The sequence below is a fragment of the Zootoca vivipara genome, chromosome 11 (assembly GCF_963506605.1).
Source record: "Zootoca vivipara chromosome 11, rZooViv1.1, whole genome shotgun sequence".
NCBI classification, from domain to species: domain Eukaryota; kingdom Metazoa; phylum Chordata; class Lepidosauria; order Squamata; family Lacertidae; genus Zootoca; species Zootoca vivipara.
Window position 1 is genome coordinate 64,043,452 of NC_083286.1, and position 24,284 is coordinate 64,067,735.

Consider the following 24,284-nt stretch of genomic DNA (forward strand, 5'->3'; position numbering starts at 1 on the left):
CGGAAGCGGCGGGGCGGAGGAGGCCCGGCTGGGCGGCCGAGGGAGCGGAGGGATCGGAAGCGGGTCTTCCTCGGGGCTCCCTGCGCGGCCGGAGCGCGGCGATGACTCTGGCCGTCTTCTTCGGCTGCGCCTTCATCGCCTTCGGGCCGGCGCTGGCGCTCTTCCTGCTGACGGTGGTGGCCGAGCCGCTGCGCATCATCATCCTCATCGCAGGGTCAGCGACCGGGGGGGGGGAGAGGGAGAGGGGGAGGGGGACCGGGAAGCCACCCCCCTGCCCACCCCCCACCCTCCACCGGAGAGCCGCTCGCCCCCGCAGACCAACCGCGCCCCCTCCCCGCGAGGGCCCGGCTTCTCTCCGGGGTGCGGTGGGTGCGGCTTGGCCCAGGTGGCATCACTGCGGGGTGAAATCGCTCTCCCCGGGTGCCCGGCAGTTGTGCCGCTTCGGGTGCTGGAGCAGCTAGGTCGGCCTCTGGCTGCCGGATCCTCAAGCGCCGGTGGGCTTGGGGGGCAGTGCCCTGGCCTGGGCCCTGGGGCTCCTGGGCTGGCCTGGGGGGTACCTGGCTGGGGGGGCGCCGGTGACCTTGGCCCTCCTCTCCTCCGGCTGCAGGGCCTTCTTCTGGCTGGCCTCGCTGCTCTTCTCCTCGCTCGTCTGGTTCATTGCGGCCAAGGCCAGCGATCCATCCAACGAGGCGCTCCAGAGGGGCCTCCTCATCTTTGGCGTCATCTTCTCCGTGCTGCTGCAGGAGGCCTTCCGCTTTCTCTACTACAAGCTGCTCAGGTAGGGGCGCTGGGGAGGCCAGGATAAGTCCCTTTAAAGCCAAGCCCTGCGCTGCCAAGGGGACCCTCCTGGCAACCCAGCAGCAGCAGCGGTGGAAGCTGCAGGTGGCAAGCGAGGCCACCCGGGAGTCACCACCCAACCAGCCTGCTGCCAGTCCTGGGCAAAATGATGCTGCCCATGACCCATTACGCCAGTTGATACCACAGATTGTCCAGGCGCCCATATTTGACCCCCAGGAAAGAAGGCCTGGCAGCACTGAGAGAAGCCCCTGCCTGAATGCTTGGACTGCTGTGGCTACTGCCGGTCAGGGCAGGCAGTGCAGGGCTGGGTGGGTGGGTGGAGGGGTGTGGCGGGGCACCAGGCAGCTCCCCCTGTTCCCATCCGTGGTAGGTTGAGCAGCCACAGACAAGGTGGCCTGATTAGGGGGTCAACCTGGAGGGAGGCCGGGGTGGGGGGCACAGGGCTCTCCCTGGCCTCTTCATACTTCCTGGGACCTACAGCAAAATGATATATGTCAGTGATCTGAAGGAAACAAAGCCATGAGAAAATACAGATTAAACTGGTATATGAAGAGGCTTGGACCCAGGTGGCGCTTTGGACCCAGGTGGCACTGTGGGTTAAACCACTGAGCCTAGGGCTTGCTGATCAGAAGGTTGGCGGTTCGAATCCCTGTGACGGGGTGAGCTCCCGTTGCTTGGTCCCAGCTCCTGCCAACCTAGCAGTTCGAAAGCACGTCAAAATGCAAGTAGATAAATAGGAACCGCTACAGCGGGAAGGTAAACGGCGTTTCCATGTGCTGCTCTGGTTTGCCAGAAGCGGCTTTGTCATGAGTCACATGACCTGGAAGCTATACGCCGGCTCCCTCGGCCAATAATGCGAGATGAGCGCGCAACCCCAGAGTCGGTCACGACTGGACCTAATGGTCAGGGGTCCCTTTACCTTTACCTTATGAAGAGGCTTATCAGAGCAGATTCTTAGGCTGATTGAAGATTGGGCCTCCCTGTATCTTCCCTGAGCCTGTGCTTGTGCAGCAGAATGTCTTCCCTTCCCCTGGCATTTTGGACTGATGCTCAGGGATTCGCACTCAGGCCTGAGGGTCACGATCCCACAGCCTCCAGCTGGGCAAAAGCATGGGAAGCAGAGCAGAGAGGCAGCAAGCAGAGGGAACAAGACTGTTCTTTGCTCTGCTCTTAAACTGCACCTTGGACCCTCGGATCTCTTGGGTCTCCAACACATCTCATCCTGCGGAATAATCTTACCTTCCAAGGTTGCACGTTGCTGTCAGCACAATGATCCTTCCTGTTTCTAGCACTAACTTGTTTCACTTGCCCCACCCCCATGAGGACTTTGGGGTGGAGGAGACTCCCGGGCAAAGTGAGATCCCTGGGGCAGAGAGGGTGTGGATTGCTTCACAGTCCACCACAGGGGCTTGGCAGACACAGCAATGGCTGCTGTGGGGGCAGAGGAGATACTGGTCAGCCTGTAGCAAGGGGGCTTTCCTGGGCCTTTGGTCCCATTGAGGCCAATGGGCCTGGCTGGCTGGAGTGGGAGTGCTGGGCCAAAGGGCCGCCTGTCCTGTCTGCAAGACACGCCCCCCCATCCACCTCTGGAGCACAGAGATTCCCCTCAAAGGCTGATCCTGATGAGTTGTTTGCAACCACCGGGAGCTCATGGGGAGAGACTGTGGGCTGCCCCACGGCTGTGGTGGCCAACAGGGTATCTTAGGCAGGCAGAGGGGGGCTTGCCTTGTGTGGACTCGAGTTGAACCATCAGCTTGGCTGGGGTATACTTTATTCTCCTGAAAAAAAATTGAAAATAGAGGCAGAAGAAAGGAAGGTTGTCGCCTCACATTGCACCAAGACTGCAGGCTCTAGTTGTGAAATTGTGATTCCTGCATTGCTGAGGGTGCGGCTAGATGTCCCTTGGGGGTCCCTTCCAACTCTACAATTCTCTGGTTCTAAGATAGGCCAAAGTGCTTAAGATGAGATATGCTGAAGATTTCCAGTACAAAACTCAGGATTCATTCTCTCCCCTCACCAGGAAGGCGATTGAGGGGCTGTTGGCCCTGAGTGAAGATGGCTGCTCTCCCATCTCCATCCAGCAGATGGCGTACGGTGCGTTTCTAGAGGGTGGGGAGAGAAATGGGCAAAGACCCTTTGGTCAAGACCAGGGGCCAGCAACCTTTTTCAGCCATGGGCCTGTCCACCGTCTCTCAGACCATGCGGTGGGCTGGACTATTTTTTGGGGGGGTGGGGGACTAATTCCTATGCCCCACAAATAACCCAGACATGCATTTTAAATAAAAGGACACATTCTACTCATGTAAAAACATGCTGATTCCTGGACAGTCCACGGGCCGGATTGAGAAGGCGATTGGGCCGCATCCGGCCCTCGGGCCTTAGGTTGCCTCCCTCTGGTCAAGACACGGGCGCTCTCAGCCCAGGCTCCCTTGGGGATTGGGAGGGAGGGAGAAAGGAGGACCAGAAGCGGGTGGTGGGGTCCCCATACAAACGTTTTTTCAGAGGGGCCTGAATGTTAGAGCCATGGGAGGGGCTGCTTTAGCATTCCCACCCCTCTGGTCCAGACAAGCTGGGCAGCCTCTCTTCTGGGGCTGAGCCATCTCCCTTCTGGGTCTGCAGAGGTGCTTGTGAGGGAGAAGAGCAGTGCCCCCCCCCCTTGTCCAGGAAGGGGTGGAGAACATGGGGGAGGCTCTGGGAGCATTCCTGGCGAAATGTCTGAGTCAGCCTGGAGGGGGTGGGAGGGATCCATGGTCTGACTCTGCGCACAATGGCTTCTTCATGGCTTTGCATCCCCGCAGTGGCCGGCCTGGGCTTTGGGCTCATGAGTGGGGCCTTCTCCATGATCAACCTGCTGGCGGACGCTCTGGGGCCAGGCACGGTGGGGATCCACGGGGACTCCCAGCTCTACTTCCTGACGTCAGGTAAGCGTCTCTCAAGGCTCCCCCTGACCCCTCTGCTCTGGCCTGCCTCCTCCCTGCCTAACAGACACTCTCTCCCGCCATAGCCTTCATGACGCTGGTCCTGGTCCTTCTGCACACCTTCTGGGGGATCATCTTCTTCCACGGTTGTGAGACCAAGCAGTGGTGGGAAGTGGGGGCTGTGGTGCTCACCCACCTGATCGTCTCTGGCCTGGTGAGTAGCTGGAGGGCAGAGAGGGGCTCACTTCTCATGTGGCTGCTTCGGAAAACAGGATGTATTTATTTATTTATTTGCTATAAAGCTGTAGCATAAAACAAACAGTATATTGCGTAATGAACAAATCAGGTGTAACATTTATTCCTTTGTGATAAAGGAAGGATAAAAGGGAAGGATAAAAGAATAAATGGAATATAAAAATGATGGCATCAATGAAGTCATGCTACCAAAAACAAATCCTGGGTGATAAATCCTGGCTGTCATTGGGGGGGGGGGCTTGGGGTCGAGTGGTGCACTGCACCTGCTCTGTGCTGAGCTCCCTGCCGCCCACCCCCTTCCCCTGCCGGTGACTGGCAGTGATGTGGGGCTGGGAAGGGGAGAGGGAAAGCCCTGCCACCCCCTCCGGCCGCCCCACAGGCTGCTATGGGGTGTCTCTTCCACACTCTCCATTCCAGCTCCCTTAAGAAGGAAAAGCAGAGAAAATGCATGAACCTAAATCATAAAGGAATAAGTGAAATAATACTGACTTCCGTCCTCCAAATTCCCAACTGTTCTTTACTTGCTAGTATTTGGTATTTTAATAGTTTTTTATATTTTAAAATGAATCTCCAGAGAAATTGAGAATTTGCTGTTATTTAGCTACATTTAATTGCCAGCATAAAACAGACGGCATCTGCCTCTCAAATACTTGTCCCAGGTAAAAAGAAGAGAAGTCCCCAAAGTGTTTGCAGTCTTTATGCAAAAGTTAGGAGAACTTCTGGTATAAAATTAGTATTACCAAACAGGAGAAGCAAGTTTGACAGGGGGAGGGAGACGTGTGATGGAGAAGCTGCTCCATGGAGGGATTCAGTCCATGTCCACAGAAATGGAAATGCTTCGGGGGGGGGGGGGAATGGAAACGGCATGAAAGGATGGGGAAGACCATACTAGTCTCCTCATGTTCAGAGTTAGCGGCACACCAAGGTCAAAGGAGCAGGCAGAGAAGTCTGGTGGGTGGGAGAGTGGGGAAGCCAGCTGAGGAGAAGCAGCTCTCCAAAAGCTCCCTGAGGAACAGATCATTTAAAGTCCCTGAAAGCAGGACAAACAGAGCCATTTTTACCTTGTACCCAAATGCTTCTCATGCGGGGGCCAGTTGAAAATCGCCTTGGAGGGAGTTGCGTCAAGGGGGCACCACCACCACCGAGAAGGCCCTGCTTCTTGCTGCTGGGCTGCCACCGCAAGTCAGCCCCCCCCCCCCCGCAGGAGCTCTTGTCCCAAGCGCTGGGGTCCCAAGTCGCTCCGAGCTCTGGGTGCAACCAGCCAGGCCCAGTTTCCCACTGGCAGCCAGTGTATCGTCTTAGGGATCGGGGTGGATGGTGAGACACCTCCCCCCATGATGTTCCTCTAGGATCTGGGCTGCCGCAGGCGCAGCTCCCTTCCCATGCTGAGCCAGAGAGGTGCCTCTTGCCACTGTTCTGCTATGGTGCCGAGTCCTGGAACGCCCTCACGCTCCTTAAGGCCCAATGTTTATGGCGTAGGCCAAGATCCCAGACGGCCTTCCCTCTTCTTCCTCCTTCATTTGGGGCTGTTCAGCTTCCTCATCAGAGCTGAGGGCCGTAACCCTTGGACAGGCCGGGAACAGAAACCAGTTCAGGAAGCAGCAGCCAGCTCCCAGGTGCACTTTGGGGGGAGAAAGGGCTGGCCCCAGACTTGGACCGCCCTCCCCCCAGCTGAGGGGCTCCGTGTTCTGTTCTTCCGCCCTTCCCTGCCTCTCCTGCCCTGTCTTCCCAAGACCCAACATAGGTGCTCCTGGGCACCTTCTGCCCTCACCTGCGCAGAGAGAGCTTTGAGGTGGTTTCCTGAACCTGGCATTTTAGTCATGGGGAGCTCAGGCGTCATGGGCCAAGCACTGGCTGTATTGGGGTGTGGGTGTGTGTGACATGCCCACTTTGACCTGGGCCAGCACACTTGAATGGAGTCTCTGGGTTACCATGAAAGGGGGGCTTTGATGGTCCTCCGAGGGTGCCCCCCCCAACACACTGCTGGCAGCCAAAGAGTGAGGCAGGTTTGAGATACTCTTCCATTCAGTTGTCAGACCAGCAGAAATCTGAACGGGTGGGAGCAAGTTTTGGGCCCAGTCTTGTTCAACATCTTTATCAATGACTTGGATGATGGGCTTGAGGGCATCCTGAGCAAGTTTGCAGATGACACCAAATTGGGAGGGGTGGCTAACACCCCAGAGGACAGGATCACACTTCAGAATGACCTTAACAGATTAGACAACTGGGCCAAAGCAAACAAGATGAATTTTAACAAGGAGAAATGTAAAGTACTACACTTGGGCAAAAAAAATGAAAGGCACAAATACAGGATGGGAGACACCTGGCTTGAGAGCAGTACATGTGAAAAGGATCTAGGAGTCTTGGTAGACCACAAACTTGTGGTAGACCACAAACTTGACATGAGTCAGCAGTGTGATGCAGCAGCTAAAAAAGCCAATGCAATTCTGGGCTGCATCAATAGGAGTATAGCATCTAGATCAAGGGAAGTAATAGTACCACTGTATTCTGCTCTGGTCAGACCTCACCTGGAGTACTGTGTCCAGTTCTGGGCACCACAGTTCAAGAAGGATACTGATAAGCTGGAACGTGTCCAGAAGAGGGCAACCAAAATGGTCAAAGGCCTGGAAACGATGCCTTATGAGGAACGGCTTAGGGAGCTGGGTATGTTTAGCCTGGAGAAGAGAAGGTTAAGGGGTGATATGATAACCATGTTCAAATATATAAAAGGATGTCATATAGAGGAGGGAGAAAGGTTGTTTTCTGCTGCTCCAGAGAAGCGGACACGGAGCAATGGATTCAAACTTCAAGAAAGAAGATTCCACCTAAACATTAGGAAGAACTTCATGACAGTAAGAGCTGTTCGGCAGTGGAATTTGCTGCCAAGGAGTGTGGTGGAGTCTCCTTCTTTGGAGGTCTTTAAGCAGAGGCTTGACAGCCATCTGTCAGGAATGCTTTGATGGTGTTTCCTGCTTGGCAGGGGGTTGGACTGGATGGCCCTTGTGGTCTCTTCCAACTCTATGATTCTATGATTCTAAGTTATCAAGGACATGCTAAAAATCCTAAAAAGACAAGAAACGCAGCAGCACATTTGAGAGCTGTATCCTACAAAGGAGAGAATGGGAAAGTTTCATTCAGAATTAAACTCAATTTCTGCCCTTCTTTACCTTACATTTAGCATAAGGTGGTCTAAAGCAGGCACCCCCAAACTTCGGCACTCCAGATGTTTTGGACTACAATTCCCATCTTCCCCGACCACTGGTCCTGTTAGCTAGGGATCATGAGAGTTGTAGGCCAAAACATCTGGAGGGCCGCAGTTTGGGGGTGCCTGGTCTAAAGTGATTCAAAATCCTAAGTTATAGAGTTGTTGCTGAAAGGGGACCCCAAAGGCCATCTAGCCCAGAAGTCAGCAAACTTTTTCAGCAAGAGGCCGGTCCACTGTCCTTCAGACCTTGTGGGGGGCTGGGCTATATTTTGGGGAAAAAAATATGAACGAATTCCTATGCCCCACAAATAACCCAAAGATGCATTTTAAATAAAAGGACACATTCTACTCATGTAAAAATATGTTGATTCCCGGACCGTCTGCGGGCCGGATTGAGAAGGCGATTGGGCTGCATCCGGCCCCCAAACCTTAGTTTGGGGACCCCTGATCTAGCCCATGGTTAAAGCATGGTTAAAGAATCCCTCACAGATAACCACCCAATCTCTATTGAAAACCTTCCAAGGAAGGAGAGTCCACCCCCCCCCCCCGGGAGCCTTTCGACTACTTCTGTTGATGCAGCTTAGAATAGCATTAGTCCTTTTTGCTGCTGCATCACACGGTGGACTCATGTTAAAACCCCTGGATCCTTTTCCCATGCTCTGCTGGCAAGCCAGGTGTCCCTCATCTTATATTTGTGCACTTGGTTCTTCCCGTCTAATTGCAAAACCTGACAGTTGTCCCTATGGAAATGCCTTTTGTTAGTTAGTTCTTCCTCCAGATTCTGCCTCCTGCAGCATTAGCTTCCCCTCCCGGTTTGTCTACTGCAATGTGATGCTGTCTCCCTTCCTGCAGACGTTCTGGAACCCGATCTACCTGGGGAGCCTCCTCCCTGCCTACCTGCTCATGGCAGGTGCTGCTGTCTGGGCCTTCCTCGTCTCTGGCGGCTCCAAAGAGAACCTGCGCCACTTCCTCCTGTGTAAGTATGGCCAGAGGTCACCCAGCAGCTGCATGTGGTACGAGTCTACCGCTCTTAACCACTACACCACACTGCTTCTCGGCTAGATGAGGCCTACAGTGTGTGCGCACCTCCCGGAGGCTTTTGGCTCCCCCTGGAATTGGCCCCTCCATCCCTCTTTGCCTCTGACCCCCTCTTGTCTGTTTCCACAGGCCTGCGGAGTGGGACAGCGCCGCCACCCGGATCCTGAGGCCCCGCTGGGCTCCCCCGCCCTGTCCTTTGGAGCCATTTGCTGGGGCAAGGAGGACGCAGCTGCTGTGCCTTTGGGAGTGCTTCTGGGCCCGAGTCGGGGGCCGCTGGACTTGCCCCTAGAAGCCCCTCTTGGGGCGAGTTGCCGTAGAAGGTCTGGGCCTGTCCTCCAGCCACAAGGGGCGCTGCAGCAGAGCTCCTGGACCCTGTGAATCTGCAGCAAGAGCCCCTTCCCTCCAGAGAGTGGTTCCTGGCTCTGGCCAGCTGGCTTTGTTTAAATAGGGGTGGGCTTTGGGGGTGCTGGGGCGAATGACAGATGCCGGCATAGGGTGTCCGGGGGGGGGGGGCGCTGAGCATCTGTCTCTCTGGGGTGGGGGTTCAGAGGGAGAGCCAGCTGTGTGGTCTACTTAGAGGAGAGAGGGGATCAGGGTGGGGGTTACTGGGGAAGGGGGAGTGCCCCACCTGGCCTATTTCTTTTATGGGGGGGGCACATCTCTGCACATTTGTACTAATAAAAAGGCTAGATGAGGCCCACAGTGTGTGCGCACCTGTCTGCGAGCAGCGGTGGGGTTGATGGTGCTACGTTGAGGGAGGGGGGCTTCAGAGGTGGGGCTGCATCCTCTGAGAGCTGGGAGATGGCAGAGAGAAATAGGGCTGGGTTGGCTGCTGGTTGCTTCAGGGGCCCCTCCTGTTTGGATTGTGTTGGGGGGGGGCGGCAATATCTCCTTTGGTGTCCTTCCAGTTTGATGAGAAATGGTTGAGGGGGCTGGTTTTGTTGAGCCTGGAAAAGAGGAGACTGTGAGGAGATATGAGAGCCATCCTCAAATATCTCAAGGACTGTCACATGGAAGAGGGAACAAGCTTGTCTTCTCTTGCTCTGGAGGGTAAGCTTCCAACCAATGGCTTCAAGTTACAAGAAAGGAGATTCCAACTAAACCTTAGGAACAACTTTCTGGTGTCAAGAGATGTTTGGCAGTGGAACGGTCTCCCTCTGGAGCAGTGTTTTCCAACCTTTGGCCTCCAGCTGTTTTGGACTACAATTCCCATCATCCATGGCCACTGGTCTTGCTAACTAGGGATGATGGGAGTTGTAGTCCAAAAGCAGCTCAAGACCCAAGGTTGGGAAACACTGCTCTGGAGGATGTGGATTTGCCTTCTTTGGAGGTTTTTCAGCACAGCTTGGATGGCAGCTGCCATTGATGCTTTAGTTGAAATTCCTTCATTGCAGAGGGTTGGGCTAGATGCCTCTCAGGGTCCCTTCCAACTCTACAATTCTATTAAATGAATAAATACGTTCGGGTAATTGGACCCCAAGCCAGGGTTTTCAACACAAGTACTAATTGGGCCCCAAAATACCTCCTGTTTTGTTGTATATTCTGGGACAGTTTTTCAATGTGAAGAGCACCCAAATAGAAAGAGCCAGCTTCTTTGATAAATTACACAGGTAAAGCCACATGAACCACCTCCTCCAACCGTCCCCAAACTTTTTCTTTATGGAAAAAGTTACTATAGCTCCAAATAACTGCCATGAAGATTCATCCTGAGAGCATTAAGCTTGAGCTCTTTCACTGCCTCTCACTTTGCTTATCCTGCTTCTGACATCATTGTTTGTTTGCGTTTTATACCCCCTTCATTGATACCCTAAGGATATACCTACATTCAACCTCAGCCAAATCCACAAAAACCCCCCTGGCCAGTAAACCTCTGCAATTAGCTTCCCATCAGCCTGACACGCCAACATGTTGGCCATAAAGAGAACAGAAATAAATATAAGAAAAGAGGGGCATTGCTGGTTAAGGGGTCTTCACCTGGTCCATCTCTGTCCTGCTGATCGTTGTCCATTCTTGGGGATTGAGAAGTCTGGCCTTTAAATCCATGCCCAGAAGAGGATTGTGGCGCCTTCACATCAAGCCAGTGTGAAGAGAGCAATCCTGGCAGTACCAGGCTGAGTCCAGTGCCAGGAGGGCCCTTGCCAGCCCCTGCCAGCTGGCGTGATGGGAGGCCAATCCTGCTTGGCTGACTCCTTCCTTGTTTCTCCTTCCCATGTCAAGTGGTGAGGAGGACAAAACAGTAACCTAAGTGAAGCCTGGTTGCTGGATCAGGCCAAGGGCCATAGAGTTCTGCATCCTGTTCTCACGGTGGCCAACCAGATGCCCATTATGGGAACCCTGCAAGCAGAACAGGCAGAAAGCAACCTTTTGCAGGCAAAGCCAAAAAGTCCTGCTTGCAGCTGCCACCACTTTGCAGCCACCACTTTGCCACCACACCAGGAACCCCAGCCAAGAGAGCTTGACAGGTGGCAAGGACACCTCACCTGTCAATCAGGTGACAGCATGAGGTCATGTGATTCACAGTCGGCCAGCTTCACCCACCTGCCAGCTTTAGTAAAGGCTGGTCTGTGGAGCCAAAAATGTGCCCTGGCCCTGATTTACAGAAACGGCCTGTTGGGCCCCTCCCCCCTTCCTGTGGCTCAGCCTCAGGGCCATGCCAGTAGGCAGCTGCCCCTAGGCTACAGGGACCTCTCTTGCCACAGGCCCTCCCTCCCTCCCCCCTGCTAAAAAGGTGCCCACCACCACTGCCATTGGGCCTGGCATTGCAGCAGAGTCCAGAAAGCACTGGGTCTTGTGAGTCCCACACTTTCTCCACAGACAGCGGCTCTCCAAGGTTCAGGCCAGGACTCTTTCCCAACTCTTGAAATGCTGGGGATTCACCTGGAGTACTACTACCTGCAAAGCAGGTGCTCTACAGCCCTTCCCATCTCCCACCTCAGCTGGTTTTTTGGCCATGGCAATTCAGTCACCAAACTTGTCTATGTGCTCTTGGGCTTCTGATTTCTCTTGAACGACTGACATGGCAGCGCCACTGGCAAAGTGGTCTTGATCCATTCACGCATTGCATCCTGACATTTCCCTCTCCTGTACAATCCTAGAATTGTGGAGTTGGAAGGGACCCAAAGAGTCACCTAGTCCAACCCCCCTGCAATCCGCAGTTTCCAGGAAGGCCTCCTTGCTTGGATGTGGACAACATGGTTTAGGTGTGCTATGCTGCCTAGGGCCTTTTTGCCCATCTCTGCCTTGTGTCGTGGGGCATCACCTTCACACCTGGATCCAGTGCCACACTTCATTTCCGCTGTGCCTGGCCGAAGGACACCCCACAGCCAAGTGGGCATCAGAAGCAGCAGGGCTAGAGCCTTTGGGGGCAGAAGCAGGCCACGCTGGCTCTGAGGCCTGCCTTCCCCTCTCCCCATCCTCAGGGCCCTTTGGGGTCTCCCTGAAGCCCTGCTCTTTCGGATAGGGTGGGGAGGGGACTCCCTGGGAAGAGGGTGGTCTGTCCCTCACTGGAGGCTGGATGGCCATCTATCAGGGATGCTTTAGCTTTGATTCCTTCCAACCCAACACATCTGTGACTCTTTTAAAAAGTGGGCAGAGATGGGAGCATGTGCTTCAAACCTTTTTGTAATGCAAAAAAGAAGACACAATAAAGGCCTGTTTCCATTGTGGGTTCTTGTAAAAAGGGGGTGGGGTGCGAGAAGGTCTCAGTTCACAACAAATGCTCTGCGTGTGGCCTTTGCGACCCAACAGCTGCCGCAGTGAAGTCCACACCCAGCCAGGCTTCCATCCCATCCATGCAGTCCAGAGTGCTGCTGGTGGGCAAGGAAACCACAGGAAGGGAATAGAAATAGGAAACAAAATAAACCACGCCACATACAAAGAGGAAGAGGAAGAGACAAAAGGAAAATGCGGAAATGCTACGTTTCTCTTCCATCTCCTCCCTGTATGTATTTCTCCTGGTTGTAACATTGCCAGCATAACCCGGTAAAAACGTTTTCAGGATGAAAAAAGAAAGCAGCAGAATCTTGAGCGCATGCCTCCTCCTGGTGCCTGTCTCTGCGCTGCTCATCTCCCAGGCTGGGCATCCCTTCATCAGCCAAGATGCCCACCTGGCACTGCTTTGCAATGGCTCAGAGCAGCCGGCCCAAGTTGTCTCCCTAGCAAGGTGGGAATGGAGAGATGGGCTTCATCTGGTGCTCAGTCTCAGACTTACTTCCATTCAGAACCAACCAGAACAAAGACAGTTGTTGACATATTCAGGATGGACAGCAGGAAGGGCTCCTTCTCCAAGGCTAGACATCGCTCCCACTAGACGCAGTGTCAGCAAGCCACCTGGGAGCCTTGAAAGGCGGACTGGACCAAGGCAGGGAGGAGGAGGAGGAGGAGGAGGCCCTCTGTGGCCACAGGGCATGCTGGCTGTAGAAGGAGAGGCACCTGGACTCTTGAGAGCAGCCGCAGGGAGGGTCTCCCATCCCAGGGAAGTCCTGCACAAGGCACTTGGGTAGCCACAGGGGACAACAGGAGGCTGGGCTCAAGAGGCCTTGGGCCTGACCCAGCAGAGCAGAGCCCCCTCCAGTGGGCCAGATCCAGCCGCTGCTGCCCAGGACTGGGGGTAAAGGGAGAGAGAGCTTGCCACTGCTTCACCCAGGAGCCCTTGGCCCTTGCCGAGGTCCCTGTGCTGGTCTCCGAGGCTCCTTCCTGCACACTTCTGCTCAGTCAAGGGGGCAAGGGCCAGGGCCAAGGCTGTGGGGACACCGTGGGGATGGGTGCCTGCGTGTCTCTTCCTTGTGGGGTGGGGGCAGGGAGGTGTTCAGACGGGGCAGAGGGAGTCGAAGCTGCTGGGGCTTCCTTCTAGGCTGCATTCTCCTCCGTAGTGGCTGCTGTGTAGATGATGCTGGACTTGGTGGGCTGACAATCCCGTCTGCGGGGGGGTGGGGAGTGGGAGGCAAGTCAAGACACAAGAGAGGCACATTTAGGACAGCCTTCTTCCCCCTCTCCCCAGCAGCAGTCTCCACTGGACTCCTTTGTGCCTCAGACAGGTCAGAGACAGGGGCAGGAAAGGGAGCAGCTCTTGGGGCCCTTCCTGAGAAGCGGGAGAGGGGAGAGAGGCCAAGAAGGAGCACCGGGGAGGCACATGGGCTCCCTCCTCAGCCACGTGAGCTCTCATGGCACCCCTCCCAGAAAGGGGGCCTAGGCAGAAGCCCCAGATCCAGGAGCTGCCCTGAAGGAGCCTCTGCTGGGCTTTGTGCCTTCAGCTCCAGGGGCTTGCAATGCCCCCTCCCCTCTTACCTGCGCTTCTGGGCCTGCTGCTTCCGGACATAGAGGAAGAAGGCGAGAGCAGTGATGCCAAAGAGAGCTGCAAACACGGCGGCCAACACGTCCCCTGTGGAAAGAGAGCAACCTGTTGGTTCTGTCCTGGGGAAGGTGGCCGAGGGGAGGCCTTGAGTGGTGTGGGGGGAGTGAGGGAGGTCCTGCCCTGTCTGGCTGGAGAAACTGGGCTGGTGGGGGGGGGAACCCCCTTGATGCACCTTCCAGGCTTGCAAGGAGGGCAGCTGTGACCCGCACATAAAGGGTGGCAGTGTGAACCACAAAGCCTGCAGGGAAACTGGTGGAGGGGAGCTCTTGCCCCAGCGAGAAGGCAGTGAGGTCACAAGCTATAGTGCCCAGGTGGAGCAAGGGGTGGGGCACATACCTGTCTGAAGGGAGGAGCCCACCTGCTGGTCAGCACCTGGAAGCAAAGCAGAAAAATGGGAGTCAGAAGCTAGGGAGGGGCAGCTGGGGGGGGCTCCTCTTTCCAGCTACTAACCAGTGATCAATGCCTCAGGTTGCGGGGGGTGTGTGTTGAAGATGGAAGAGGGGAGGCACAAGCCCCTAGTTCTGCTCTTACCTGCACTTGTCGCTGGAGTCTGACCTAAAACACACAAGACAGTGAATTGTAGGAGGAGCTGCTGTTGTTTTCTTTTACAGTGATACCTCGGTTTACAACCACAATTGGTTCCAGAAGTCTGTTCATAAACTGAAGCGTTCATAAACCGAAGCGAACTTTCCCATTGAAAGTAATGGAAAGTGGATTAATCCGTTCCAGACAATAAAAAACACCCCCTAAAGCAGCAATTTAACACAAATTTTACTGTCTACCAAGACCATTGAAACATAAAATGAAGGCAATAATCAATGTGCTGTACTATAAAATAATTAAGACAAAATGAAAATGTGATTTTTTTCTTACCGGGAGCCGAGCGAAAGAAAACACTCGGTGGTGGGCAGCGAGAGAGTCAGTGAGTGCACCTGCTTGCTGCACACGGAGGCGTACCGCCGTGCAAGCGTCACCAAACCCCTCCAAGGGCACGCCTGACCTCTCCAAAGTGTGCAGGAAGGACGACTAAGAGGTCGCCTCTTGCTCGCCACATGTGCCGCTGCCCCTTGTCCCATGGCCCTCCCAGGCCGCCGGCTCACTTCCCTTCCCGGCCCAAGGTGAGCCAGCCAGAGAGGGCCCTCCATGCCAGCGCGCCAGAAGCAGGAGGCGAAGAAGAAGAAAGGCACCGTCGGCGGTCGCGTGGAAGTGGCGGTGCTGCTGCGGGAGCACATGGCAGCCGGAGCAGCCACGGACTCCCTGGGCCAGCCGCCTCCCACCGCCACCACCCTGCCGAGGATGTTCAGCTGTGTGGGCTGCTTCTGGGTCCTCCTGCCTCGTGGCCGCCTGCAGCTTCAGCTTCCTCTCGCCGGCTTGGATCGTGAAGGAGCGTGACGGCGGTGTGCAGCGTTTAGTGGCGGCCATGGCTGCCACCCTGGAAGGCAGCGAAGGCGGCGGCGGCGGCGGAGAGGTCAACAGCCATGCTGCGTCCCAGTCGCAGTCCCTGGACCGCAGCCGTGGCAGAAGGAGGTGGCGGCGGGCCGAGCCGAGGAGGCAGCCTGAGGCGGGCCGGCTTTCTCGGCTATCGCGAGAGGCGGCTAAGGGAGGGGAAAGCGGAGCCGAGCGGTGCAGGCCTACGACCCGGCCACGCTGTGCAGCCTGGTGTGGACGGCCAACTTCGTGGCCTACCGGTGCCGGACATGCAGCATCTGAGCCTGTGCGCTGAGTGCTTCCACCAAGGCGAGCATGCCGGCCACGAATAAAACATGTTCCGCAGCCAGGCTGGCGGAGCCTGCGACTGCGGGGACGGCAACGTCATGCGGGAGGCCGGGTGAGTGCGCCGGGGGGGGGGGACTGGCTGGGTTGGGGGGGTGAGAGGAGACATTTGTCTAGGGTGGAGGGAGGGGGAGCGCGAAGGCATCGGAGCGCTTCCGTGGCTGCGGCCCAGTCGCGGACACTCCGATGCCTCCGCGGGGGCCTCGGAAACCTCAGAAACCTCGGGTTACTTACTTCCGGGTTAAGATTGTTCGTAAACCGAAAGTTCGTAACCTGAGGTGTTCGTAAACCGAGGTCCCACTGTATATTTATTAGGTGCTTTGCTCACAAGTGTCTCAAAGAAGCTTACAGGAGAGTCTAGACCAGTGATGGGCAACCTTTTGAGCTCGGTGTGTCAAAATTCGCCAAAAAAACCGAGCATAGCTTGGGTGGTGTGTCACTTCCGAGAAAAAAACCATAATTTCGCGATATTTATAGTTTAAATAACAAAAATGTATAATTGTTTCCCCTTTTAAAAAAGGAAAAAGGGGAGGGGGAAATTATTAAAGTTTTTTGTAATTTTTTAAAAAATATATATATATTGAAAGGGGAAAAAATAAGGCAAAACCCAGAGGTCTTTTCCAGTGGGACTCTGGGCTCAGGCCTTCCTCCAACGGGACTGCCGCTGGGGAGGTGGGCTTGGGTTGGGCCTGTGCCTCCTTGTGGCCCTCTTCAGCCCACCTCTCCCCTCACTCGGCTATGCTTGCGCGGTGGCGGGGCAACAGGGAAGGGGTTTCAGCTTACTTGGGTGTCTCTTCTCTCTTCCCAGGATGGCGGCGAGGTGGCGGCGGTGGCAGCAGCAAGGTTGGGGTTGAGGTTGGGGTTCTTCTCCCTCCTCCAAGGGCCCCCTTCTCTCCCTTGAGGCGGGGGCGACAGGGACGGCAACGGAGCGAGCGAACTCCTGTTCTCCTTTGCCTTGTTTATCCTTCCTTTCTTTCTGCTTCATGCGGCGGCGGCGGCAGCAATGGGGCCGGGGCTTCCTTTTTCCGCCTCGAGGTCGTCCGTCAGGTTTGCGGGGTGGGGGTGGGGTCCGGCAGCTCCCCGGTTGCTGCAGTGGTGGCCCCCAGTGTCTGGGTGGTGGCAGCGGTTTCGGTGGCTCAGAAGCCCGTCCTGCAGCTCCTGCAGCGCTGGTCACTTTCAGGAGCTTCGCGGCTCCGTGCCGACCGCCATCTTGCCTTGCCGCAAGTCCACAAGGCCCCCAGAGATGCATCGCCTGCAGCATTCCGCTGCCGGCCAGAAGTGAGGTCTTGGCATGCGGCCGCGTGTCACCAAAATGGCTATGCGTGTCAGTGCTGACACGCGTGTCATAGGTTCACCACCACTGGTCTAGACACTAAAAGCAACAAGAACAAGCCTGCAGAGCAGTATAAACCCCAAAAGCACCAGGGAAAGGCGTCACCTGCCACACGAAAAGGCGTAACAGCACTTAAAACCCTCAAGATTAATTGCCAAATACCCAGGTAAAAAGGGAAGGAGGAGCCTGGTGCCAAAAAAATAGGTAGAGCTTGATTGATTGATTGATGGGTGGATGGGGGGAAGAGAGAAGATGTGAATTCCTCCCCTCCCAATTTTCACATGTGCCCACCAAGGCAGTGGCGTAGTAATGGGGGGGGCGTGCCGCCCCGGGCGGCAGGCTGGGTGGGGGGCAGCAGGCTGGATGGGGGTGACCACCTCCGACGGCCACCGCTGCCGCTGTGAGCACCCCTTGCCACCCACATGCAGGCGAGCCCAGGGTGCGCTGCGAAAAGAGCTCCAGCGGCTTCCGAGCCCGGCTCCTCCACAGCGTATCCTCCCTGCCGGAGGAGCCGCCCTCCGCCAGCAGTGCAGCCCTTGCCCGCCTCCACAATGGCCCTGAAGAAAGCCAGACGGTGGGTGAGCAGGACCGGCCCCTGCGGAGCCAGTACATATTGGCTGTGAGGAGAACCACCTTGAGCGCGGTAAGGACAGGCAGAGGGAGGCCAGAGGAGGAGGGGGAGGCCTGCTGGACACTGCCCGCAGCTGCCTGCTGTGTTGCTGCGTCGCCACGTCCTATCCCTCCTGTGTGCGCATGCGCGTGACGGACACCCTTCCCCCTTGGAGGGTGCCTTCGTGTTCTCCACTCCTGGGTGGCCAGCCAGCCAGCTATGCTGCTGCACCAAGGAAGATTTCACAGCAGCAACCACACAAAAGCCACAGCAACTGTGTAGCCACAGAGGGAGCTTCACAAGGACCCCACTCCCCCCAAAAACTCTGGGGGGTGCTGAGGCAGTGGCAGAACCTTTGAGGGCTTCATTCATTTCTTCTTTGGCAGGAAGAGGAATGATTTGACTGTTCCCCAAAGAATAGGAGCAAGGGAAAGAAGGGAGGCAGCAGGTTAGGGAGCAGGGGAGGGGGGTTATGTAACACACCACCCAGCCCCACATCAGGCCCACAGCCTATAGGGTGCAGCTCAGCCCAGATTTTAGCTCCCTGGGCACCACAGCCAAAGGAGAGCCCAGACAAGCACCAGGGAGGCAGCGGCAGTGGCCAACCCAGCATGAAGAGCAGGGTTTTGGGGAGGGAGCAGAGGAGGAAAGGAGCCTGGGGGGAGAGGAGGGGCAGCATAGCCACCAGCCAGAGAGCCATACCTTCTCCAGAGGCTGGTTCAGAGTCTCTCCCTGAGGCACCATCTGGGGTGAGGGGCTGCCCTCCGCCTGCAAGGAGACCAAGAAGCATCAGACCTGCCCCTCCAGGGGAAGCTCCTGGGGCTGCCCCTCCTCACCCACAGCTGCTTCTGCCCGAAGAGGCAGCCCAAGGGGAAGTGCCTGCTGAGCCTACCAACTGGAGTATCGAGGCTGGGGGGGGGCAGGGGTATGTCTCCCCCTCTAGCCTCCGCCCCAGAGGAAGCCCGAAAGCAGAGCTGCCAGCCAGACCTCCCCGCCAGCCCCCCTCGCTTTGGGGGCAGCCCAAGGCCTTACCTGCTGCAGATCCTGCACTGTTGCCCCCGCCTTCCTCTGCAGGACCATAAGGATCTGGGACCCTTGTCGATGCCCCCTCACCTGAAGGATCGAGCACAAGGATCTGGTCAGTGTTTGATTTGCGCTTTTGGTCCTTGTGTTCACTCAAAGCAGCAGGCAAAGACTGAGCCCCGTAGCGAGACCCCTTGGGGCCAGGGGAGGGCCATGGCCCAGTGGTGGAGCTGCTGCCTTGCAGGCAGAAGCTCCTGGGTTCAATCTCTAATGGTGGCATTTACAGAAAGGGCTGGGAGAGTCATTCCTGAAACCTGGAGAGCCACTGCTGCTCTCTGAGCATGATGTTCCAGGGGTCTGATTCTGTTCAAGGCAGTTCCCTGTGACCCTCTGCTTCCTATGTCCCTGGGGCAACCACCTCATCCCAGGAAATTGGCAGCCCTGTGGCCCAACTTCACAGCCTCCGAGAGGAGTGCAAGGGAGTTGCCACAGCTGCACCTCCAGGGAGTGTGGCTGGATTTGTCATTTGGTGGGAAAAGTAAGGGGAGGATACTGCTCTCCCTGAGCAGGACTTGCAACAACGCCCATCCCATGACTTTGGTTTCCCCATAACTGCCTGAATCATATATATATATATATATATATATATATATATATATATATATATGTAAAAATGGTGAAAGTGTGGGCTCCACTTTTCTCCGTAACCGCTTGACCAATCGTCCTGAAATTTGGACACAATGATCCATGCCACTCACCAAGTGTTTGCAGGGGGGTAAACCCTCAAATATCACACCTGCGCAGGTGGAAACCTGCTTTTTCCCCAAGTAAAACAGCGCCCTCAAGTGGAATTCCTCCCACAGTACACCCCCTCCCTTCCTGTGAAATCTACACCACACCCACAAACCAAATAATGACATCATCAACCAAGCAACTGAAACCACCAAGGCGGCCATTACCAGACCCCTAGGCCCTGCCAGGCTGCTAGGCCCCCACTAGGCCCGGGGGGGGAGAAGGTGAGCGCCCGGATCGCAGGTCGCAGCATGGCCTTTGTTTTATGTAGGCCCCTGCTAGGCCCGGGGGGAGGGGATAACCCACAGCAACGCACTTGGGGGCACGGCAAAGGGTTTTTACTTTAAAATTTAGCGGCCGTTGTGTCACATACGAGGCTCTGGCGGCCATTTTAAGTAAGGGCACTCATGCCCCTTTTAATCTATGCTTTATACTACTGTATGACTGATTGCAAGCCTCTGCGTCTTTAAAAAACAACAACCATGCACTTTCTCTCCCCAGTTTAAGTCCTCGGATATTTGCAGTGGCCAACCCCCCCCCCCCATTTACAATCTCCTACCTTCCCCTTGCCACTTTCTGGGTTTTTAATGGAACCAAACAGCTCGGGTGCTTCAGAACTCGCCTTCTGTTGCTACGGGGCGGTAGGTCTTCGCTATTTGATTCCCCCCCCCCCCAGGTCGGGATTATTAAAGTAGTTCTCTAGGTTCTCTGGGTCACCTACTCCAAAATTAGAAAATCCAAATAACAAAACAAACAAACACACACACACACACAACCAAAACACACAACAACGCCCAAATCATACAATACCCACCAAAATAAATGACAACCCCAAAAATAAAAGTAAACAATAATAACTTCTGCTTCTCATGTTCTTATTTCAAAAATTTAAAATTTAAATATATAAAAATGTTCACGATGCGTGCGCAGGGGCCAATGTATGGCGATACAGGGGGGAGGGGACAACACTCCCCGGGGAAAACAGAGAGAAGGGTGTCCTACCAAAACACAGGGATGAGCCAGGGGGTTGGAGGGAGGAGGGGTGGGATACATCATGGATCGGGCAGGGTGGGGGGGAATCACAGGGATGACCCACAGCAACGCGTGGCCGGGCGAGGTAGTAGATGCATAGAATTGTAGAGTTGGATGGGACCATGAGGGTCATCTAGTCTAACCCTCTGCAAGGCAGGAATCAAAGAACCTGCAACCTTGGTTTTACTAGCGCCAGGCTCTAACCAACTGAGCTAACCATCAGCCAACCATCCAGGTTGCCTGAAACTGCCCCCCATAGGTACCAAGTGTCATGCATATCAACGGTTGTCTTTGGGAAGGGGCTGTCGTTCTGCACAGCTGTCCTGGGATTGACGGCTTTGCTCAGCTTCATCAAAGGCTTCTTACCCAAGCTTGGTGCTGCTGTCTAATATTAAGAGCCCTTTCACCTGTTCAGTAGCAGTAAGGTCCTCCCTGGCACCAAAGATTCAGGCTCCGTCTGGTATCTCCCCAGCAAAGCCACAGATGCCCTCAAGTGACGTCCATGCCAGGTGGAGACGGTGGAGCCCGAAACCCTCCTGTGGCTGCTGAGCCTGGCAAACAATCCTATCTCTTCCTTCAAAGGGCTCCACCTGCCTCCCCGCCCAGGCCAGGGCTAGCCACCAGGTGAGGCACACCTTGCCTTGGGAGGGGAAACCTTCCTGTGACGCAGCAGCCCATTCAGGGAGACCAGGAAGGAGGGCAAGTGGCAGCCCTGGGAGGGAGGCCAGATCAACAGCCTTGACTGATAACAAGATTGTCCCACAGCCCAAGGAATCAGGGTCAGACTGCTTGTGTTTTTGTGGGTGGGACGGAGGAGACTAGGAAGTAGCCAGGAACCAAGGGAGGGAGAAGAGAGGAGAAGAAAGGGCTGTGTCAGTCTGTCCCAGAGTCATGGACCTCAGTACACAAGAGACAAGGCTGCTCAAGATCACGTTTAATGGAGGGACTGATCCTCTGATCCAGAACAAGGCCAAGACAGAAATCAGTGGGCGAGTGGAGCTGCTCTAGACTCTGAGAATCACAGAACGTTAGAGTTGGAAGGAACCCCAAGGGTCAATTAGTCCAACCCCCTGCAAAACAGCTGCTCCCAGTACAGGGAAGACAAAGTACCAAAACAAGGAGGAGAAGGAAAGGGGTCAGGGCAGGGGGCTACTAGAAACAAAGACTAAAGGCTCATCCGTGAAAGCCTGTGAGAGAGATATAAATACTGGTGAGCGTCAGGGGATGAAACATCCAAAGAGAGAAGTGGCTGGACTCTGCGGTGGCGGAGGAGGTGTCTCTGGGAAGGCTCTCCACCTGCTCTGATCCCTGGCCCTCCTTAAGAGGGGATGGAGAACCAGTGGCAGTGGCGGGGGCGGGGCTGGTGCCCGTTCTGGGGGTGGGGGCGCCTCCCGGAGGGGTGTGACATGCGTTCCAGGGGTGGGGCATGCGTTTTGGGGGTGGGCCGGCCGGCCGCGATGGCGCCCCTTGGAGCCCGCCACTCAGGGTGGCCCGCCCCCACCGCCCCTATGCCCCTGACCAGTGGCCATCCAGATGTTGCTGGACTCCAGCCCATGAATCATGAGTTGCGCCCCAAAACCATCTAGGGAGCCACAGGCTGCCTTGTTGCTGCTCTACAGGGTTGGAGGTGTGACCTTCCTGAGGCAGAACTCTCAGCTAAGCCCAGTGACTGGCTCCCTTACCAGGCGGTTGAGCCCTTTCTGGGCTGTGGAGCATCGGGAAGCTGGCCAGGACACGCCGGCCCTGCAGACTCTGAGGCAAGCGGAAGTTGTCCTGGATCAGCTCGTCCTCATCTGCATGAAGGGTGTCCTCCAGCACGGAGATCTGAAATGAGAAGGCACAGGTCATCAAGATGGGCCAACGGACAGAAAACAACACTCCCAAGGATCCAAAGACAGAACTACTGTAGAGGGAATGCAGAGCCCCCGAGGAGTCCAGCAAATCACAGAATCATAGAATTGTAGGGCTGGAAGCACTCCCCAGGGTCATCTAGTCCAACTTCCTGCAATGCAGGAATCACAGCTGGATCACCAGACCACACACTGTGATGGAGAAGCAAGGCAATATGCAGGGAACCGTCTCCCTACAAGACAACCCCTCTGGATGTTCCTCCACCCACCCAGACAGACCTGATCTGGGGACAGTCGAATTGTCTGGTTAAAGATCGTCCAGTTCACCGTCTGGTAACAAGGTGGAGTGGTCAGTGAGCCATTGTAGCGGAAGTAGCGACTGAGGTCGTCAGGAAGGAGTTTGGCTACATCAAAGGCAGGAATCCAGGTTTCTTCTCCTGAGAAAGGAAAGGACGGGAGGGTGGTCCATAGCGAAGGGACCCAGAACATCTGCTTTGTTAGACGGCCTCAGAAAATTCCAGTAATGACTGTGTGAGAGAGAAAACTCTCTGGCCATTTTCTATACACAATGCACAATCTTACACACCTCACTGGCCTTTCTTCTAAATCGACAAGCCCTAAACATTGTGGCCTCTCCTCCTAGGGGAGTTGCTCCAGCCCCAAAATATCTCAGGTCCCAAAACATCACGAGGTGCACCCCCCCCCAAAAAAGTGCAAATGCAAAGCTGTGTTGCAGAACCCCTGCCCAAAGGGGCTGGAGCCCAGGGAGAGGCAGCCCAGACTCCCCATAGCCCAGCACCCACTCTGCACCCACAGAGTTTTGCAGGAATCTTGATTTCCCTAGACAAGGCAAAGCAAAAGGAGCCCAGCAAGAGCTGACCAGCTGGATGGGCATCTTCTGCCTGTGGGCTCCTTGCAGCACCCCTTGCTCTTACCTTCCTCATGGACTTCATTCAGATGTTCAAGGATGTGCTGATATGGCTTGTTTTCCTCCGACCCAACCTGGAATGGCAGTGGAAAGGGCTCATGAGAGCTCTGAGTGGGGGTGTTTGCACCTCTCATGAGCTGGTGCTGGTGGGTGTCTCCAAAGCAGCTCCCTCCCACTGCCTCAAAGCACAGGAGGAGCTGCTCAGCCCCCTCACACTGCTTCATTTGCCCTCTCTTCCTACCACCGTCACCTGCAGAAATGCAGCCAGCACAGCCAGGCCTCCAGGCTCGACTTGTGCCTCCTGGATGGTGTCAAAGCGGGAGCTGTAATAAACCACGTGAATCTGGAAGCAGAAAGAGAGAACAGCCATGAGTTCCTCAAAAGTCCCATCTGGACCTTCAAAAGCAGCTCAAGAAGTCAGGCAGCCAAAACGGTAGAGTACTCCAAGTGCTTCACATCGTACAGTATGTTTGTAGAATGGCATTTTGATATTGGTAGCTTATTTTCCTCTGTTCCTCCAGGGATGGCCATCCCACCTTCAGTAATTCCTCCTGAGGTGCAGAGGCATCCAGCTGGCAGCTATGGGGCAAAGAATGCTGCACTCAATGGACCATTAGCTGAATTCAGCAAGTTTTCAGCTGGAAAGTCTATGCAAAATAATCTATAATTTCAAAAGGTGAAATTACTGGCTGCTATTTAAAAAAATTAAATACCTGTGCTTACCTGATATTAATATTTTGTACTGTCATCATGGTCATTATTATATGACATCATACAATATTTTTTTACTATTCTATTGTGATACTGCCCTCGTTGTTATGGATTAGACTGGACTGGTGAGCTTCCCGTTGAGGCATTTTTTCTAAGGGGGGGACTGTAAATGTCATAAATCCAGCTTGCTGCCCCACCACCAAGCTCTTCCCTGCTGCTGCTGCAATCTTTGGGCCCCCAGATGAGCCAAGGGCCAGCCAAGATCAGCATCCCCTTCTGTCAGGTCTGTGGATCTGGAGGATTGGGGATTCGGGGGGGGGCAGGGAGGGACCCCTGAAAGGGTTTGGTTTTGCCAGCAGGGCTGTCAGAGTTTTTCTTTATTCGAACTACTCATAAGCTACCTTTCTACATGTGACTCTCTCAAGGCAGGCGATCCTGCCAAGCAAGAGGCCAGAACCAGGTGGGAGCCAGGCAAGGGGCAGTGGGACTTACCTCTCCAGCATAGCGATGCCCATCCACTGTGTGCTCGGAGCCAGGCTTCAGGTCAGACCCCCAGTGCAAGTGCAGCTGGGCAGCCTGGTATGGCTGTGGGAATCCCCCGCCGGTGACGGTCAAATTCCTGGGCATTTCGAGGACCACTGGGGGGGGGTAAAGGGGAGAGACAC

The 24,284-nt window shown here is 55.3% G+C and overlaps 2 protein-coding genes across 4 annotated transcripts in view; one reads left to right on the forward strand and one right to left on the reverse strand.

Annotated features, from left to right (window-relative positions):
• LOC118077287 (gamma-secretase subunit Aph-1b) lies at positions 1-12,979 on the forward strand. Its single transcript, XM_035100867.2, has 7 exons — positions 1-214; positions 608-778; positions 2,819-2,892; positions 3,597-3,719; positions 3,803-3,930; positions 8,029-8,152; positions 8,344-12,979. The coding sequence occupies exons 1-7, from the start codon at positions 102-104 to the stop codon at positions 8,379-8,381; spliced, it is 771 nt and encodes a 256-aa protein (XP_034956758.1). The 5' UTR covers positions 1-101; the 3' UTR covers positions 8,382-12,979.
• Positions 12,938-24,284, reverse strand: part of CA9 (carbonic anhydrase 9) — a 27,899-nt gene continuing 16,552 nt past the window's right edge. For all 3 annotated transcript variants that reach the window (XM_060280445.1, XM_060280444.1, XM_060280446.1), the window contains 11 exons: positions 24,112-24,257; positions 23,159-23,251; positions 22,916-22,982; positions 22,260-22,417; positions 21,813-21,954; positions 18,316-18,396; positions 17,986-18,051; positions 14,099-14,122; positions 13,904-13,939; positions 13,501-13,594; positions 12,938-13,132 (listed from right to left, as the gene is read on the reverse strand). In XM_060280445.1, the coding sequence (XP_060136428.1) occupies positions 13,063-13,132; positions 13,501-13,594; positions 13,904-13,939; positions 14,099-14,122; positions 17,986-18,051; positions 18,316-18,396; positions 21,813-21,954; positions 22,260-22,417; positions 22,916-22,982; positions 23,159-23,251; positions 24,112-24,257 (977 nt within the window). In that variant the 3' untranslated portion in view covers positions 12,938-13,062. The remainder of the gene's footprint in view (positions 13,133-13,500; positions 13,595-13,903; positions 13,940-14,098; positions 14,123-17,985; positions 18,052-18,315; positions 18,397-21,812; positions 21,955-22,259; positions 22,418-22,915; positions 22,983-23,158; positions 23,252-24,111; positions 24,258-24,284) is intronic.

Bases quoted from the DNA above. Each gene is read 5' to 3' on its own strand.
- LOC118077287 (XM_035100867.2), top strand. From the start codon at position 102: ATGACTCTGGCCGTCTTCTTCGGCTGCGCCTTCATCGCCTTCGGGCCG. The intron at 215-607 runs GTCAGCGACCGG...CTCCGGCTGCAG, and splicing joins ATCATCATCCTCATCGCAGG to GGCCTTCTTCTGGCTGGCCT. The intron at 779-2,818 runs GTAGGGGCGCTG...TCCCCTCACCAG, and splicing joins CTCTACTACAAGCTGCTCAG to GAAGGCGATTGAGGGGCTGT.